Source organism: Lycium ferocissimum, chromosome 11, assembly GCF_029784015.1.
Source record: "Lycium ferocissimum isolate CSIRO_LF1 chromosome 11, AGI_CSIRO_Lferr_CH_V1, whole genome shotgun sequence".
NCBI classification, from domain to species: domain Eukaryota; kingdom Viridiplantae; phylum Streptophyta; class Magnoliopsida; order Solanales; family Solanaceae; genus Lycium; species Lycium ferocissimum.
In genome coordinates this window covers 33,493,629-33,513,342 of record NC_081352.1, presented here as the reverse complement: position 1 = coordinate 33,513,342, position 19,714 = coordinate 33,493,629, and the positions used below count along the sequence as shown (strand labels likewise).

General features: G+C 34.6%; 2 protein-coding genes across 2 annotated transcripts; both read right to left on the bottom strand.

Moving 5' to 3' along the window:
* Positions 1-783: 783 nt before the first annotated feature.
* Positions 784-4,397, bottom strand: LOC132035945 (zinc transporter 11). The gene is made up of 3 exons (XM_059426124.1): positions 3,817-4,397; positions 1,909-1,961; positions 784-1,519 (listed from the first exon to the last, which is right to left on the bottom strand). Exons 1-3 carry the CDS (start codon positions 4,274-4,276, stop codon positions 989-991), a joined length of 1,044 nt encoding a protein of 347 aa, XP_059282107.1. The 5' UTR covers positions 4,277-4,397; the 3' UTR covers positions 784-988.
* Positions 4,398-6,218: 1,821 nt separating this feature from the next.
* On the bottom strand, positions 6,219-18,309 carry LOC132036177 (mitochondrial import inner membrane translocase subunit TIM50-like). The gene is made up of 10 exons (XM_059426443.1): positions 17,929-18,309; positions 16,480-16,568; positions 15,813-15,849; positions 14,712-14,773; positions 14,486-14,599; positions 14,165-14,269; positions 13,986-14,084; positions 12,946-13,102; positions 12,755-12,857; positions 6,219-6,539 (listed from the first exon to the last, which is right to left on the bottom strand). Exons 1-10 carry the CDS (start codon positions 18,146-18,148, stop codon positions 6,494-6,496), a joined length of 1,032 nt encoding a protein of 343 aa, XP_059282426.1. The 5' UTR covers positions 18,149-18,309; the 3' UTR covers positions 6,219-6,493.
* Between the last annotated feature and the right edge of the window lie 1,405 nt (positions 18,310-19,714).

The window sequence follows — 19,714 nt, the reverse complement described above, 5'->3', positions numbered from 1 at the left end:
ATTTTGAATTTATAGTTGTAAAAGTGCAATGAGTTCAGTAGTAAAAACATAAATGTTGAATCTATCGTGTTCAAATCTTGAATTCTCCTGTAGTTAGTGTAAATATCGGGTGCAAACATTTACAAAGATCCACTGCTATCTTTTCTTTTATGTACTGCTAATGTTGTGATCTCAACGCGCTTAGCCATAAATGATTGAGTATTTCAGTATTTACAAATATTGAAGTTTAGTACTCAAAAATATGTATGACCAACCAGTACTTGAGGAGTGTTGAGGCAAATATTGGTGAAATATTAAACTAACTTTTTTCAGCTTCAACCAAATCCGCCCAAACGCTTACCTACTCATTTAATTTTATACATGAGTAAGGTAGATAATTCATCCAGTATGTAAGTCATTATTTAATTCATGCATATGTTGTCATTATTTTAATTCATTCATATGTTGTCTATATAGGTTTCAATGATAGTCAATTCACCAAAAGTCTGATAGTTAAATTGCATTTATCACAAAGAACAATTGAATTTTCTCTTACGGGTGTCAAGTCATTTACATTTACCTTCATATGAAATCTTAAATATTTGCTACTGCTTAATATAATCCCACCAAGCGCCACCAAGATGTTCCACTCTTACCCAACACTACACTGCCATCACATAATATTACTTTACTCCCAATTTAAAATAAAAAGTCTATTTTGGTAATGTACATTTTAAAATGTCAAACTTACCTTATAGGCCAAAGTGAATTCTTTTTTATGATAACCAGTATGAAATTTAGCAATGATCCACAAAATTCTTTTGTATTCTTGAAAATTACTCCATTTAAATAACAGGGAATAAACACAATCCTGAAACTATCACAACTTTTTAGTACTGTATATTCACTCTCAGTGCCATGTATACCAACTTTTTGAAACAATAACGTATTCTCAAAATAAAATGGCACCTATTCTGCTACTGCTCCCAAAATAATCCAAAACACAAACTCAAGTATCCCATATCATCACCACAGCAATCACTCCAACACCTAACGAAACAGCCAAAAACTTGAAAAACGGCTTGTCAATAAACACCATTTTCTGAGGCTTGTATCCCTTGGAAAGCAAATGATTAATGGACACATAAATAAAAACCCCACAAGCCAATCCCATTGATATTGCAAAGATCCAGTCTGCTACAACCCCTTGAGTCGTCGCATCGATTATGATTCCGATGGCAACGCCAATCGGACTAGAAATGGCGAAGGCGAAAGCATATGCCGCACAGGATAATAGTGGGCGATTTGGGATCATCCTAAGTAGAGCTATTCCCATTGCAATAGCAGCAAATATTTTGTGTAAACAGACAGTCCATAGAGCTCTCCAAGCATCAGCTTGTGAATCTGCAACACCGATGGCTATTCCCTCAAAGACAGAATGGAAACATAGCGCGACGATCAACAAGATGCTATCGCCAAGTGAAGAAGCTTTTGTTGCAAGAGGTACTTTTGAAAAGTAATCTTCTCTGCCATCACAGACCTGTGAAAGCAATTGTGAGAATCACATTTCTGGAGCCCTCAAAAGAAAAATAGCTAGCAAATGTATACGTATAAATATACAATGTATACATATAAATATACATATAGTATTCATATCGTATACACAAAATATATATACAATACACACAGATATACATATAATATGTATAATTAATGCATAGGTTTTGTATATTTTGGCTAGCGCCCGAAATTAATTTCAGCGGACAGGCTAAAAATGAAAAAAAGCCCTTTAATTTAGCCACTCAAACAAGAAGAGAATTTCTCCAAAGGACTGAACTTTACAAATTAGCTTTACAGAATAAAAGGAATCTGAGCAGACAAGAGGCTTCTTAGAGGGAAATTTTCTTAAATATCAAGATCTTATCTAACCTGTGACTGCCCTTGTGTGACCGTCCTATTGTTTTTTCCATTTTCAGTATCACCTGGAAAACAACACGGGATTTGAAGCATCAGAAAGGATTGCTCTATCGTAAAAGCTTTTTACACCGTCAAGTATTTTAAAAGGTAACTACTCATAATAAGTGAAATTTGTATATCCAAAAAATAAGGGTCATCACATTGTCTATGGATATAATTTAAAATCGTATTGCAAAACGGATTATGTTGCACAATGGTTTGTGAGATCTCTAATTTCTAGTGAACATCATTGTTGGGTCTATCGGAAACAACCTCTCTACCTCCCAAGGTAGGGGTAAGGTCTACTTACACTCTCCCTCCCCAGACTCCACTTGTGGGATTACACTGGGTATGTTGTTGTACCATTGATCTATAACAGGCATAGAGTATTTTTATTATGAAAAACAATGGAATATGTTCAAAGAGAAAGCTACCATGATGATTAATTAGTAAAGAAACGTTGAAAAAGCAATCAATCTACACGTCACCGGCAATTCTTGCCGTCAAAATAGAAGAAAAAAAGAAAAGAAATAATACTCTGTCATGGATCATGAATCTCTCCTGCTACTCCAGATTAGACGTAACTTAGAAACTAGTAAAACTTCTATAGTCAACCTCAAAAGTAGGTGCATGATGCTTTAGAAACAAAACTATCAAATTTTAAGCAAAGCTACAATTAACTTAACAAAATTTTGTTGAGCACTATGCTAAAGTTTTATACATGTTTTTTCTTTCCTTTAAAATGCTTCAGCAGCAAACAAACAACATAACTTATCAAAAATTCCACTTAACACAACTGTAAGACAATTCCAAGCAAGTAAAATGGTTTAACTCATAAAGCAAGATAGAAGATGGATAAATTCAAGTTCCAAATCACAAGCACATAGAACAATCAACCAAAAGGACACCAGTACTTTGTTCATGCCAATGTATTTGACAAAATTTGCATATTAAGTAGGCATTTGAACATAAAAATGTGATATTTGAAAAGATCGTATTTGAAAAAGAAAAAAAAAAGTTGTGTTTGGACACACATTTAACTTTTAAAAAGGTAGAAATTTTGTGACTGGAAAAAAGAATTCATTTGAAAATTTGGCCAACACCACTTTTCAAACTTGAATCAGTCCAATGGGACAACAAAAGCTGTTTTAAATTTCTTTTTTTCACAAAAAAAAAAAAAAAGGGAAAAATATTCATGTCAAAACGCGGCCTTAGCCCTTAAGTGTTAATCTAACCAGTTTCTGAAGCTAAATTAGATCAGACCATTTTTTTCTTCCACAAATTAAACTTTACATATAGAAAAACTGCACAAAAAGTATAAAGTTCAAATTTTATCATATCAAAGTGCTAAAACAACACACTGTAAAACATTAGTTATTAAAACTAATAACTAATGTTTATACTTGTGTTTGACAAATATTTGCTTATTAATTGTTAATCTGACCAACTTCCCAAGCAAAATTAGATCAGACCAATTCTTTTTTCACAAAAATTAAAATCTCTATATAGAATAAGCTGCACAAAAAGTATACAGCTCCAATTTTGTCTTATCAATCAAAAGTGATAAAACAACCACACTATAAAACATTAATTAATTAATAAAAGTAATAAAAGCACAAACCTTGGAGCTGAACATTATCATTGTTATTGCTCTGTTTGGCATAAACAACATAATACAATTCTTTAATTTTTTGCTTATTAAGTGTTAATCTGACTAATATTAGATCAGAATAATTCCTTTTTCCAAAAACTAAACTGTACATACAGAAAAGCTGCGCAAAAAGTAAAAAGATCAAATTTTGTCCTATCAATCTAAGTGCTAAAACAAACTGTAAAACATTAGTTACTGCTCCATTAAATAAAACTAATAAAAGCACTAACCTTGAAGCTGAATATTATCATTGTTATTGCTCTGTTTGGCATAAACAAAACAGATAACAGAATCAGCCAACATAGTAAGCAAATAACCAGCACATGCCAACATAAACGCAAAAGGATACTCTTTACTTGTTAATTCACCAAACGTCTCATTAGAATCACTTAAAAAATGCATAATTGCAGTCCCTAAAAAAACACCACCAGCAAATTGTGTACCAAGAACTAAAAAACCTTCATTCCATTTCATAAAATAAGGTGATATCCCACCAAGAAAAGTCCCAAAGAACACTATTATCAAACACCATATCTTAACTAAAACCAACGGTCGAGATCTTAAGTGGGGTTTATCTGAGGGTACAGATGAGTCGGCATCCACGTCAGCATCGCGGCGTGCGGCGGCGCGTGAGATGATGACTAGAAGAAAAAGACTGAGAAAAAGAAGGGGTTGTAATAAACGTGCCATTTGGGTTGTTAAGTGAAAATCATTGATGATTTGGAGTTTATATGCTTTTTTTTTTTTTTTATAGAAAGTAATTTATTTATTTTTTTGGAGAAGTAGATGTAGTACTGCACGACAAAGAGATTTAGACAACAGAGATAGGAAATAGCGTACTGCAATGGAGAATTTTGTTTGTTTTTGAGAGTAAAATGGAAATTAGAAATGTGAAAGTACGGTACTACAACTTACCATAAACATAATTGGTTGAGGTTTTTAATGACTCAGTGATAGTACACATGCACATACCCCAACAGTACTTAACTTTTACTCCCTCCATCCTATAATAATTATCACCGCAACTAAATTTTTTATCTCATAATAAATGTCATCTTAGAAAATCAAGATATAAATTAATTAATTTTTTTTAATTATACCTTTAGACAATAAAGTAATATCTAAATAATGATTGGAAAAAATCGCTAGAATTGATATTGTTTGATTACTATCACAAAGATTTACTTCTTGTAGGTTTCTAATCAAAAAGATAAAAATAATTTATTTTATTATATATATAATTTGTGCAAAAACTTCACATCGCATTATTAATTTTTTTTTTTTTTAATACGCGCGTTTTTTTAAAAAGTGACACTTACGGATCAAGTGAAAGAACTTTGGGTGACTTTTCCAAAAAAAATCTCGGCAAAAAGTTTTTTGAAAGAAAAAAACAGCATTAACAGCGATTTTTTCTCCACAAAAAGAAAAAATTAATTATAGTTTGTCACTTTTAGAAACAATAATTTTGAAATATATATTCAACTTCAACTACAAGCATCGACGGTGAAGTTTTCAAGTTGTATGTATTTTCTGTTCATTAGAGTGAAGTAAATAAAGATTCAAAGTTATATAAGCTAACTATATAGAAAAACTTATGTATGTCAGCTTAACTAGTAATAGCATGTTTTAGTTACCATTTTTACATAGTTCACAATTAATGTTTACTGTATAAAGATTTATTTGAAATTACCATATAAGTGAGTGAAAACGGAACATGTAAAGTACAATACTGGCACTACTTAACATAAATAAAAGTGGTTGGGGTTTTAATGGCCCGTGATAATTTACATCCCAAAGGCTTATAATTTAATTTTCAAACAAAATTTGAAAGAAAATCAACTTCTTTTTTTCCTAAAAAAAAAAAAAAAAAAAAAGGAAATGTTCAAAAAGCTGTCCTTTTCAAAAGCTGGAATTTATACTGCATGTGAGGTTTGGTACCAAACAAGACTTGCTGCTGCGTCAAGTGTGAACCTTAAGAATTAAAAAGATGAGGCCACAAACTTTAGTGCCGGTCAACTGGGGCGACGACCAAAGACTGTCATTTTTCTCATAATCCCACAGCTTAGCCAATCACATACTGCAATCTCTCGGATACTGGGCTAAATGAATACATCGACAACCTCTTAAACTTATCAATTGATTTTTTAGATGATAATTACTTACACGCCTCAATCGGAAAGATTGAACACATAATGAAGCATTATATGACACTTTCAGCTCAAATTTTGAATAATCTTCCGTGCGTGTTCTCAAACATTCATTACGCAAATATTGTAATCACTTAATATATCTCACCACTTTTAGTTATACGCATTAGCCTAAATTAACGGTAGCGTGTTCTCAAATGCTCATTACGTAGATATGTTCTCAAGCGGTAACCTCGGACGTGTTCCAATAGAGAAGTTCCAGAAGTGCATCTTCTTCTCAATATAGAGGGGTAAGGGTTATTCCGCATTTTGTTATCTCAAGAAGGGAAAAAAAAACAAAGGTAAAAGTAAAGGACTATACTCCAATAATCATATGTTAATTCTTGCACGTTGTAATCCTTCCAAATTGGACAAATAGACAAGATGCCTTCTAATTGCACTAAACAAGTGAAAAGTGTATCTACCGTAAATTTAAAGGAAGTAAAAAACAGTTAACTACTATTCCTTTCCCGTTACCAAGCAAAACGCAAAATTGGCAAATCCTTTACATAATCCATTATTACAGAGGAGCTAATGACACAAGTGTCATTGCTTAGGCAAAAAGAATACAAGCATGTTGTTAGGAGTAACATTCTCAAATTGAATTCTTTTGTTATACAAATAATTGATCACAGTTTAATGTTCTATGTCAATTGCTTTTATCTTCCGAAGCCGAGGGACGCCTTTTTTAACTCAAATTTCCAATAATCAACACTCATCACTAGCGACGCCAGAAACGGCCGTGCTGTTTTTGCTCTTGCATTCGCCTGCATCAACAAATCATTATGTCAACACTAATCATATACGAAATTTTCACATAAGCTAACCAGTAATCACTCCAGTAACAATTTCATTCCTAAAATAACCAACCAAGCCACCAAGATAACAAGAAAGCGGGCTAGCAAGAGACGAACAACTAGAAGGCACAGAACTACACATTTTCCAGGTTGAAAGAAGAGATGTTTGACCAAGAAACAATCACGTACGACACTGAATTGAAGATTGATATGCGGAGTGTGTGAAACCTGAAGTGTCCCCCGATCAAACAAGAAACGGTATCTTGAGACCAACTACACATAGTGGAGCCAAAATGAACGAAGAAAGCCTCCCCTTTACTTCAATGTTGCACTACAAAACCTCCCTTTTTTATGAAGAAAGTGATTTCATTAAACACATCAAGTAGATGCAAATAGTACAAAAGATAGCTAGTACAAAAGAGAGTTTGTTAGTTCCATTACATTGTGACTTATACTAAAGATAAGGAACTAACAAAAAGGTATCAGAGGAGTTTTACAGGAAAACGATTACTCCAACTATATAAACATAAAGACATAACTACAGAAACCTCCCTTCTGAAAATCCAATGTCAGCTTGACATTTATGCTCAAGTTACCTAACCACTGCTTAGAAACTCAAATGTCATCCTTGTTCATTTATAACTACAAACTTTTTTATAACTTAAAAATTCTCTAAAAATATAATTCTTACACTATAATTGGTTGACAATTGACGATAATTCCAATAGTGTTATAAAACTATATAATTGGAAATAAACAAGAGAAGCAAACTAAAATAACTTTGTAGAGAGAAAGGAGATATTGTATCATCACTTGTTGATGGTATTCCAAATAAGAAGGCATAGGTCTCTATTTATAGAAGAGTTTTGCCCCTTAATCTTCAACATACAACTTGTGCAAATTGATTTACAATTTACTACAACTAAGCTACAACAAATCTACAACTAAAAAATAAAACTAAGGTATAACTTGCTACAACTAAGATACATCTTGCAAGTGCAAGTTGTATTTTATCACTTAATGTGCAAGTGGTATAATTTACACTTAATAATACATCCAAATATCTTGTAATATAGTTCATAATGCTCCCCCTTGGATGTTTTATTAATAGATAATGTGCCTCGTTAAAACCTTACTAAAAAAAAACCCTGTCGAAAAAATACTAGTGAAGGAAAAAGAGTACACATATCTAGTAATACGCATCGCTAGCTATCTCGTTAAAAAACTTACCAGGAAAACCCAATGGGATAAAACCTTGGTTAAAGAAAAAAAGATCAAAGATGTATTTTACTCCCCCGATGTAAACATCAAGTAATGTCTGAGACGACGATTCCAATCTTGTACATCAACTTCTTAAATGTTGAGGTTGGTAATGCCTTAGTGAACAAATCCGCTAAATTATCACTTGACCTAATCATAGTACGTTGATATCACCATTCTTCGGAGATCATGTGAAGAATAACTTTGTGAAATATGCTTCGTTCTATCTCCTTTATGAATCCTCCCTTAATCAAGTTATGCACGCTCCATTATCTTCATATAATATCGTGGGTACTTTGTCACATTTTAAATCACATTTTTCTCGAGTGAGATGTATCATTGACCTCAGCCACACACATTCTCGGCTTGCTTCATGAATAGCTATTATTTTGGCATGATTTGATGAAGTAGCCACAATAGATTGTTTTGTAGATCGCCAAGATATACGACAAGTACTTACATGTAAACACATAGCCCGTTTTGAGATCGAGTTTTGTGCGTTGGTCGATAAATACCCCGCATCAAAGATAACCAACAAAGATCGGGATCGCAATTGTTGGAATAAAACAAGCCCATATCGGTAGTCCCTTTTAAGCGAGGCTTGCACCCGCCATCCCAAAGAAAAGAAGTTTCAAATATCTCTAGGAGTCATTATACAAGAAAATGGGGATATTGACGATGATGTCTCACATCGTATCATTGAGACGGATTTAAATGAGGCACATTTCGGGTGAGTCATTGTAGATAAAAAGCGTGCCACCAAAACTTAAAGCGAAGTTACAAAGTGCGAGGCAGACCGAACTTGTTGTGACGGCGCAGTGTTTTGCAGCCGCAGCTTCACGTCCAAAAGATTTAAAATGCGGAAACGAGAATGTTGGCACGGATGTGTGGGCACACGGTGCGAGACAAAGATTAGGAACGAAGATATCCCGGATAAGGTCGGGTAACGTCGGTGAGGACAATGAAGGTGTCGGATGGTTTGGGCATGTGAGGAGGAGAGACACGTATGCCCCCGGTGCGAGAAGGTGCGAGAGGTTAGCTGTGGATGGTTTCTGTACAGGTAGGTAGGCGGGTAGGCCGAAAAGTATCGGGGAGAGGCGCCGAGACAGACACGGCGTGTGTTCCGTTTACCGAGGACACGTGACCTGATGTGAGGTTTTTGGAGACTCGTATTAGGATAAAGTGCAAGAGTAGTCGCCGTTTCGATCTATAGCCTATTGTCCTTTGTTTCTCGTTACTATATTTTTTGTTTCTCGACTTCGATTATCTTATTTATCCGTGCAGGTTTATCGCTCCTTTTTTTCGCATCGCTCTATTTTCGACTTATTCGCTTTCTAGTGTCATTTGCATTTTGATTATTGAATCGCCAGGCTTAACTAACCTTTTCTCGTTGTGTTCTTCTGAAATGGTGTCTTTCTAAAATGCCTCCTATCTTCCGAGATAGGTATGGTCCGCGCATTTTACCTTCCCTGCAATTCTACATCGCGGGGATTTCACCGTGTTGTTGTTGTTGTAGTATGTGTTTGATTTCCTCCAGTTGTCTCCCGTCGTGAGCAAAGCTATATCTTACAATGATTAATCAAAATGCTATGTCAGCTCGAGTATTAGAAGAAGATACATTAGTGCACCAATCGCACTCAAGATATGGTACTTCAAGACCAAGAATCTCTTCATTCTTTTCGAGGTCGGAACGGATCCTTATTCACATCACATGATCGACAACCATCGAGTACTTAATTTGGACGTGTTTCATTCACGTAGAATCGTTTTAACACCTTTTCCGTATAGGCAGATTGATGACAAAGATACCGTTTCGTCAAATGTTCAATTTGGTAAACCAAGACATAATTTTGTCTTTCCAAGATCTTTCATCTCAAATTCGGTTTTTTTAAATAATCAATTGCCTTTCGTTTACTGAGTTCCAACAAGGTTTATGTCGTCAACATAAACAAAGAAGTACAACGAACCCCGATGTTGTTTTCTTTATAAAACATACGGGCAAATGGCATCATTTATAGAACCTTCCTTCGATAAATACTCACGAGGCTATACCACACGCGTCCCCGATTTTTCAAACCATACAATGATCTTTGCAACTGATCGAGTATATTTCCCGAGACTTTGAACTATACGTGCCTGCATCTTAAATCCTTCTGTGATTTTCACATATATCTCACTATCAAGTCACCCATAAAGATAAATTGTAACCACATCCATCAATGCATCTCAACTCTCTACTAGACAAATAAACTAATAAGATAACGTAATGTTATCGATCCATAACCTATGCGAGTATGTCTCTTCATAATCGACACCAAGTCTTCGTGAAAACTCAGGCAACAAGCGCGTGCCTTGTATCTTTGTATTTCATTTTTCTCATTTCTTTTACGCACAAAGACCCATTTATAACCAACAGTTTTAATACCCTCAAAGTTTGGACTACGTTCAAAACTTCGCTTGTCAAGTGAATTAACTCGATTTAATTGCTTCTGCCACTTTCGCCAATCGATCTTTTGCTCGATTATTCTCCAATAGATCGAGGTTCAAGATCCTCACTATCTTGCATAATTCTGTTGCAACATTATATGCAAAGACATAATCCACCACTATTTCTAATCGATTCAAATTGTTTCCATCATCAATTGATTTATCGATAGCCTCATTTTCGAGTCTCGTGCTCATTGATCTCTTCATGATCATAGGATTGCTCAAATCTTGAATTCCTTTTGGCAGATTCTTTCGTAGTCATCTTGTTCATTGGTTTTTCGATTTCTAGGATTTCGATCCTTAAAACCAATGGTCTACCACACGCTTCAAAGGCATTTGGACTCATTAGTTACGACACTAGTAGATGGTCCCACAGGACATCAATCCGAACCGGGATATTCTACTCGTGGATATGTGATTTGGTAATTTTTTCAAATCAGAACGCGTCCGGCATTTGATTTGCTATTTCTAAGTGCGAATAATCTTTTGAACCTCTTGCTCACAAATAGAAGCACGTGGATCAAGATGAGACAATGATGGATTATTCCACAAAATTTCTCTTTTGATTTCACTGTTATGAACTATATTACAAGATATTTGGATGTATTATTAAGTGTAAATTATACCACTTGCACATTAAGTGATAAAATACAATTTGCACTTGCAAAATGTATGTTAGTTGTAGCAAGTTATACCTTAGTTATATTTTTTAGTTGTAGATTAGTTATATTTTAGTTGTAGCTTAGTTGTAGCAAATTGTAAATCAATTTGCACAAGTTGTATGCTGAAGATTGAGGGGCAAAACTCTTCTATAAATAGAGACCTTTGCCTTCTCATTTGGAATACCATCAACAAGTGATAATACAATATCTCCTTTCTTCTAATGAAGTTATTTTAGTTTGCTTCTCTTGTTTATTTCCAATTATATAGTTTTATAACACGTTATCAGCACGGGACTCTGCCGCCTCAAGAAATCTTTTGAAAGTATCGGGGGAGTTTTACAGGAAAAAGATTACTCCAACTATATAAACATAAAAGACATAACTACAGAAACCTCCCTTCTGAAAATCCAATGTCAGCTTGACATTTACGCTCAAGTTACCTAACCACTGCTTAGAAACTCAAATGCCATCCTTGTTCATTTATAACTATAAACTTTTTTATAACTTAAAAATTCTCTAAAAATATAATTCTTAAACTATAATTGGTTGATAATTGACGATAATTCCAATACATAATTGATTGAAAATTGTTTCTCCGCTAAATACATATAGTTAAGATTTTTAGAAGTAAAAGCCAAAATACAATTAAGAAAAAAATACCAATACTCTCTACTCAATGATCTCTTTTAAAGAAAAACACAGAATAAAGATACTGACATTTTTTTTGAGATGACCATTTTTTTTTATTTTTTTTTTTGAGATGAATAAAGATACTAACATAAAACAAGCTATCACCATTCAAAAGGTAAAGACAAGAAATTTCCCAATGTTATAAGATTGCCTAACTAATAACATTACATTTAAGTTGTATAAGGAGCCGTTTGGACATGATTTCATCTCATGAGATGAAATCATGTTTGGACATGCAATTCGGATTTCTTAAATTGTAGTTTTTTTTATAAACATAAAAACCCCACAAGTTGTGAAAACCATCAAAATTTCCCAAGTCTTATACAATCTTACCAAATGAGTAAATCATAATTCATAATAAAATTAATACGCTACTAGAAGGCCTTTCTAAAAAATACAACATCAATTGATCAAACTTTAGTTCAATAAAAAAAAAAAATTTAACATGAATAGTAATGTAACTACTCTTTAATATAATCCTCCCACATGGTACGAACAATATATCTACCAACTTATGGTTTGTAAACATGATTGGTAAATATATTTCCCCAACTTATGGGTCTTTTTCTACAAAATATAAACGTATGAGTCAAATTTTACATTTATATTTTTTGAAATCATGATTTCAAATCCCAAATCATGCCTTTTTGGATGATTTGGGATTTCATCTCATGAGATAAAATCAGAGATGAAATCGCATGTCCAAACGCTGATTTCATCTCATGAGTTCATCTCATCAGATGAAATCACATGTCCAAACACCCACTAAGAAACAAAAGGAAAGTAAGTCAAACTTGGAGCTAACAAAAGGAAAGTAAGTCAAACTTGGAGCTAATCTATCCACTCGTTATTTTTTCCAGTTAACTCTCCAACATGCAGTTTTTTTTCCCCTACAAGGGCCCTGGATAATGCATTTTTTGTAAGACTGGCCCGGGCAAATAAATAAATAAAATCACACACACAAAAACAACCTAAACTAATTAATAAATAAAATCAGCAGCATCTTAAGCTCCAAGTCATCAAGGATTTTAAATAATATTCAACAGCACAGCCATGTCTAATAAAAGAATTAACAAGTAACTTTACCTCTGGTACTCTTTGGTTCGTTCAATAAACTCCTTCGGAATATCACGTCCTTGGTATGAAGCTAATACAGTTCGGATATCACCTGGTCTATGCTTCCCAACGTCTGCATGCACAAGTTATGGAGTCATTAAAAGTGAGAGTTACATGGTGAGCACCTGATTCTGTACTTCATTTGTTATTGACACACTTACATTCAAGAAATGGGATAAGATCCAAAAGTGAGGTATCTTCAACATCTCCCTTCCATGGTTTTATTTCTATGCAATTCTCTTTCTGAAGGCTACTCTCTAATGCATTACCACTAATATATATAATCCTTGATGGATCCCTATTCAGCATGGAGAGGTCCTGCAAAAGAAACAGACACAGATAACATGGACATCTTAACCATTACCGTCTGTTAGGAGTTAGAAAATAAGGAAAAGGGTGGGGGTGGGGGGTGTCAAACATAAAACAGATGAAAGGTGAAAAGAATTGAGGGATCCCACCATAGAAAGACAGGAAACATAAATGGAAATCCTGATTATCACCATTTGCAAGGAGTTGAACATCAAGTAATATAAAAACAAATGAAAAAAAGGAGAAAAAGAAGGTAGGGTTGATAGAATTTTTGCATAGAAGCTGAAGCATATCTTGGAGATTGAGCAAAAAGAAAGTATGTGATCTAACATTTCTATTAATCTAAAAGATGCACATCACCAGGATGATAAATCATAAGAACTTGTTCAGAAACTAATAGTACGACTAGAACAAGTTTCTAGGAGGAAGGCTTCATTCATGCATCAAGGAAGTAGCTCTATATATTGACAACTAAGCTGGATGCTCAAGCCTCTAAACAAAAGTTCAATAACTCAATAAAAGGGTAGGCTCTTACTGAACTCCAGAGAAAGCTATCAGCTATGAATAGCACACTTTGGAATCTAAATGTGTCATAATGAATATGGTACAGCCTAAACAGCAAGTCTGCTCCTATTCAAGGGAACTTTCTGCTACAAAGATTGAAGAATAACACATACATGGGAGTAAGACTGTAAGAGTATTCTACAGGATTAACAAGTTCCATTCTTCCAACTCTGCAATTGGATTTTTTCTTGGTTAATTCCGGCCATGCAGACACAGAGAAGAAAAGAGAATTTTAGTTACAAAGGACATTGACCAACTAAATGAATCTAAGATACATAAAGAACACGATGGTGAATGGCAAATTTAGAGAATGAGCAAAATCACCTACTCTGTAATGCTTGCCACCCACATATTTAGTTGCACCCCTTGATAGCCTATACCGAATACACTGCTTTGGGTCCAATCTATCAATAATGGGATCAACATACTGCAAAAGCCACAGGCAGAAGTTTAAAATACATAACTGGTACAAAGTCTAGAAGAAGCTACGAAGGAAGAGAAAAATACCATATTCTGTTGGTCAGAGTATACAATGATCTCAAAAAATTGAGCCAAGTGTTCCAGAAAATCCTCAACCCCGGGTCTTTTAAATGTTCTCCAGCCTCTCTCACGCTTTTAGGGGACAGAAAAAGTCACATGAGTGACAGAAAAATGAAATGATAGAACAATCTGAATACTTTGAGGAGGGAAAAGCTCTACCAGTAGGAAGAACCTAACGGTACGACTTATCCTCCATACTCACCATGATCCGAAAAAAGCAATTACAGCAAGTTCAAACCACCGCGATTAAAATGAAAAATCCAGCTAGTTCACTACTAGGAATTTTACCTTCCAGTCAGAGTAGACCAATGTCTCACTCACATCAAGAACAAGTGTAAAGACATGCTGCTCCAATGGATGCAAATCTGGCAGGAGCTTGTCTGATGTTGGTTCACTAAAACCCTACAGCAGTCAAAAAGATCTTAGATGTAATTGGATGTAGCTGATATGCAAGAAGAACAAGACTTATAAAAGCTACACAGTATAAAAATAAAAAGGTGCATAATTACTCAACTCGAACTTGTTCTTCAGTCATGCGCCTGAGATCTATGTAAAGCTCAACTAACTTGGCAGGCACTGGAATTTTCAGAAGAAGAGAATCAACATATCAAAATAAAAATAGAGAACAGGAGTAAGATTAACCCAAGAAAACTACCAAAGAATGCACTACAAAAGATCATTATCAACAAAAATAATAAAATATAATGATACCATTATAGGAAATCATTTTCAAATAAATGTTATCAAAATAATTAAGAAAATATAATTACACCATTACAATAAATCATTTACCAAGAAATACTATCCACATAATTAAAAATATAATTATTACGTCCTGGAATGAGTATTTTCATCCTTCCTTATACTTGCTTCCATTAACACCAGAACCCAGGAAAAAACCAAGCATTGAACACAATTTTTTTATTTCCTACTTTTAATCAGTAGTTCCAGAATGGACATAGTTAAACCCATAAATCATATCAATGAGACGTGTAGTAAACCGTGTGAAACCCGTGGATCATGTTATACGCCCCAACATTAGGCATTGCGACAGTCCCACATATCATTCACATTCCATAACAAGCTAGTACAAGACAGACAACCCCCATCCCCCACAGTGCAGCAGAAGCTTTTTTTTTTTTTTTTTTATTTGACATGGGAACCCGCAGCCGCTACCCTCTGGGTGCGCACAGGGTAAACCCAACTCCTGTGCAATAGCTCGCAAACCACACAGGAGAGGTAACCCGCACAAGGCAAGCCCTGTGCGACGAGCTTGACCCAGAAAGCAAATCCCCTGCTATTGTAGGCAGGGGGTTTCGAACTTGAGACCTCCATTATGAAAGCCCCATGCTCAACCAACTGAGCCACCCTTGCGGGTTAGTGCAGCAGAAGCTTTTGATGCGCCAACAATGGCATAATTCATGACTAAAGGGAACACAAGTTTGTGGACACCTCCTTGACTAGTTGCCAAAGATATCATGCAACAAATAGAAAATAAAAAGTTTGAAGACAACAATGTGTATTATATCTATATATTGCACACAACTAAGAGCGCGCAACAAGCATAAGTTCATGTTCTTGGATTAGACGGAGAGAACTCCAAATTAAAACCAACCTGTCATTGCAGAGGAGTATAGCAAAGCTTGAAATTTCTGCAAAAAGAATAGGCAACTGAATATCATGAAATTTCTTCAACAAGAACCGGTAACAGAATAAAACTTCTCCAATCCATTGAGTCTGTGCAGATTACTCTATAGACAAACAAACAATTATAAAGTTGGTTGACGCATTTGCTCTTAGAAAATGAGATTCTGACTCATGCACATGAGATTTTTAATTACAAAAGGGCAACTAGTTTATCTCTCCCTCGAATCAAATTGGCGAAAGGAGTGCGTTCATGAGCCCTAAAAAAAGTTCCAACCAATTCCTGCCAATATCTGTGCACTGTTTGAGCAGTACCTGGTTATGAAGGCATTAATATATCCTATCATCTCACTCATATTCCTTTTCAACTTTTGAAGAGTACACATTTACCAACAAGGTAAAATAAAGTAAGCACAAACCAAACAAATGATTTAAGTAGATGGTTGCAGCTAAGATGTGCATAATCTATCCACCACTGACTCGAGCTAAATGTTGCTTATATACATATAATATTCTTTATTTTCTTTCCTTTTAGATGTAATTGTGCATTACTCCTTGTACCAAATAAACAATTACTTTGTCACTGAGGATAACACAAACTTGTGCAATGAAAATAAATTAGCGTAATCCAGACTAACATCAAAACCAGCCGCATTATCACCAGCAGTATAGTTTGCAGATGCACGCAAAGCCTTGGTCTTCTCCTCAACTTCATCCAACGAATATGCTGTAGATCAAGGATATGTCAGTTTTCACGAAATGATATGCACATAATACCAACAGAATATTAATGATAAAGAAAAACCTACCAGTCCTTGACCTCTTTGCATTTTTCACAGAGACTATTCCATATCAACATATCAAGTCCATTATGAGCACCAGTACCTAAGCCCGCCATTGGACATATTAACTAACAATGTACTAATTATTTTATCCAAATAATTATTGCTTAATGCGTGTACACCTTCCTGATGTGTATTGGATTTGCCTATTTGTATTTCTGTATTCAGCACTTGGGGTCCAATCTTACTAGTCACACTTTCGGTAAGCAGACTGAGTATATGAACTGTTGAGAAGGCTTCTTTTGCGTTATAAATGAAATTCCCTAATTTTTACTTTCTTCCTAGCTGGCTAACTTCTTTTTGCAAATTCCTTTCCTTTGTTCTTCAAATCCTATCAATCCCACGTTTAAGTTTACTACAAATGATAGCCACAAAATCCTCTATCAATGCAAAGTAATAATAATACTGAAATGGAAGACAATTTTAAATGGCAAAATCAAGGGTGGCTCAGTTGGTTGAGCATGGGGCTTCCATAATGGAGGTCTCAGGTTCGAAACCCCCTGTCTACAAAAAGCAGGGGATTTGCCTTCTGGGTCGATCTCGTCGCACAAGGCTTGCCTAGTGCGGGTTATCTCTTCTGTGTGGTTTGCGAGCTACTACACAGAAACCGGGTTTACCCTGTGCGCACCCAAAGGGTAGCGGCTGTGGGTTCCCTTATCACCAAAAGAAGAATAAAAAAAGTAGGTTTCGTATTATAAATAGTGGTGCTGCTAGCTATTTTCATATAATGGAGATTGTAGAGAGCATTCAAAGATCTAAGATGTTCTAAATAGAATATGTTTCCTTCATCTATCAATCCAAGTAATACAACTGAAATGGAAGACAGGTTTAAATGGCAGTATCAAAAGTGTAATAGAGCCGAGTATACCATCCGGTTAGCAGTGTTTTCATACACAAATATTCTTAGACATTTTCTGATCAGGTAACACAAGGATAGGTCATAGCTACTTTGCTAATCTTATAGCCTGTTTGGATGGTCTTATAACTTATGGTTTATAAGCAGAAGCCATAAGTTATGGCTAGCTTTTAGGTTTACAGCACCTAAAATAAGCCAATCCAAACAGGCTCTCAAATAATATCTTATCTAAATGATTCATGCTATGTCAGTAGCCATATAGAAGGTGCATAATGAAGTTCAAATCTCACATCCATATTTGAGTACTACAATGATATGCTCTATCAATCCAAGTAGTAGTAATAATAATAATACTGAAATGGAAGACAATTATTAAATGACAAGAGTACCGTAAGTAGCGTAACCAGCAGTGGCAACACCGCCAGTGAAGGCAGTAACAAGGCTGTACTTGAGAATATTCCATGACTTGTTCTCGGTGGCCGACGGTTGTGGAGGAGGTGGTGACGGCTGGTCTTGGAGGAGAGCGGCGGTCGATGATAATCGATTCCGATTAGTTCTCGAAACTGACGAAGGAATTCGAAATCGTGATCGAGCTATAGTAGAGTACATTATTATTATTATTATTATTATTATTATTATGTGAGGGATTTAGGGTTTATGCATATAGGAGGAAGAAGAAGGAAATATCAGAGACAAAAGTAAAGCAAGGGGTTTGGATGTACTTTCGATGTTTTTTTTTGCTGCTGTTCTTTTAGTTGAACAAACCGCTGCTAAATGCTTTAAAACCTCTGCCCTTGCACTAATAATCGATGCATACTTTTGTACTAATTGTTACCTCCTCCTCTCAAAATAAATGAATTTTTGTAGCGTGACACATTCGTAACAAAGTTAATTCATTACAGCAATTTTTTATTTTTATTTTAAATTATTTTTATTACATGGGGGGAAGGGGAAGGAAAAATAGGGGATGGGATTACAATGTGGAGATTTAAACCCTCATCAATAAGGTGAAATTTCAGATAGCCAACCAACTGAGCTACTAAGTCCCTACTCATTACAACAATTAAAGGCTCATTTGACAATATTACTTTTTTACAATTAGTCTAATTTATGCCTCGAAATATACTCTCTTTATTTAATACTTTACTATACTCCTAGAAAGTATATAAAATAGTTGAAAAGTCAACGGTAATTCTGAAAGGAAATATTGGATTTATTTTTGGAATTTAGAGCCTATTTGGATGGGCTTATTTTAAGCAACTTATAAGCTTATAAGCTAAAAAAAAAAAATAAGTTGGGGTATCCCAACTTATTTTTTTGAAACTATAGGCTTTTCAACTTATAAACCTGCTTTAGATAAGTTAAGTCAAACGGACCCAATTATTTTTTTGAGCTTATTTTAAGACAAAATCACTTTAATTTGATCCGTACCAAACACTCAAAAAAAACGCACTTTATATAAAAGCGAAACTTATAAAGCCAATCCAAACGCAATTCTTAGACAATTCATTTATCATGGACCAAAAGGAAAGGGTGAGACTTCATAAAAGGAAAACATTGGAACATCATCGTCCATCAACCTACAAAAAGAAAGACGCTGGCCCAAATGAATAGCTTCTCCTGCCCCTATCGTCCCCTTTCTATAAAGTCTCAAAAATTTATTTATTTTAGACCGAAGGGAATAGGATATACTCTCTCTATCTCTCTCTCGTTCAATTTTACTTGTCCATAATACTGAAAATAAATATCCACTTTTACTTGCTCGGTTTGAAGAGTTAAGAGATCATTTATCATTTTGTACCCATTTTGCCCTTATCATTAAGCGCTAATTATTTCTTATTCACTTTTCAATAATTGAGATGACTTGTAATAATAAGGTGTAATACAGTTAAATTATTATTTTATTTATTGCTTCAAGCCAAACATGAACAAGTAACATGGAGGGAGAGAGTATTTGGCATACCATGGATTCAGTTTCCATATGTTTATTTGTATACAAATTTGTGAATATTATTTGATAAATACATGTCATCTGAAATTCTTTTGTCATACTAGTTTTCAATTGTTTGATTATATAATAAGATGATTTTGATTAAGTTTTGGGATTAGTCATCACGATGGAGATCATGATTATGATAGTCACGTCCCTTATAACTTAATTAGAAATTATTCTTA

Excerpts from the sequence above, each read along its gene's own strand:
- LOC132036177 (XM_059426443.1), bottom strand. The coding sequence starts at position 18,148 with ATGTACTCTACTATAGCTCGATCACGATTTCGAATTCCTTCGTCAGTT. Across the intron at positions 15,850-16,479 it reads ATAATGCGGCTGGTTTTGAT|AAATTTCAAGCTTTGCTATA; the intron begins GTTAGTCTGGAT and ends TTCTTTTTGCAG. Across the intron at positions 6,540-12,754 it reads CGAACCAAAGAGTACCAGAG|GCGAATGCAAGAGCAAAAAC; the intron begins GTAAAGTTACTT and ends TTGTTGATGCAG.
- LOC132035945 (XM_059426124.1), bottom strand. The coding sequence starts at position 4,276 with ATGGCACGTTTATTACAACCCCTTCTTTTTCTCAGTCTTTTTCTTCTA. Across the intron at positions 1,962-3,816 it reads TGATAATATTCAGCTTCAAG|GTGATACTGAAAATGGAAAA; the intron begins GTTAGTGCTTTT and ends GTTGTTTTCCAG. Across the intron at positions 1,520-1,908 it reads TCACACAAGGGCAGTCACAG|GTCTGTGATGGCAGAGAAGA; the intron begins GTTAGATAAGAT and ends TTGCTTTCACAG.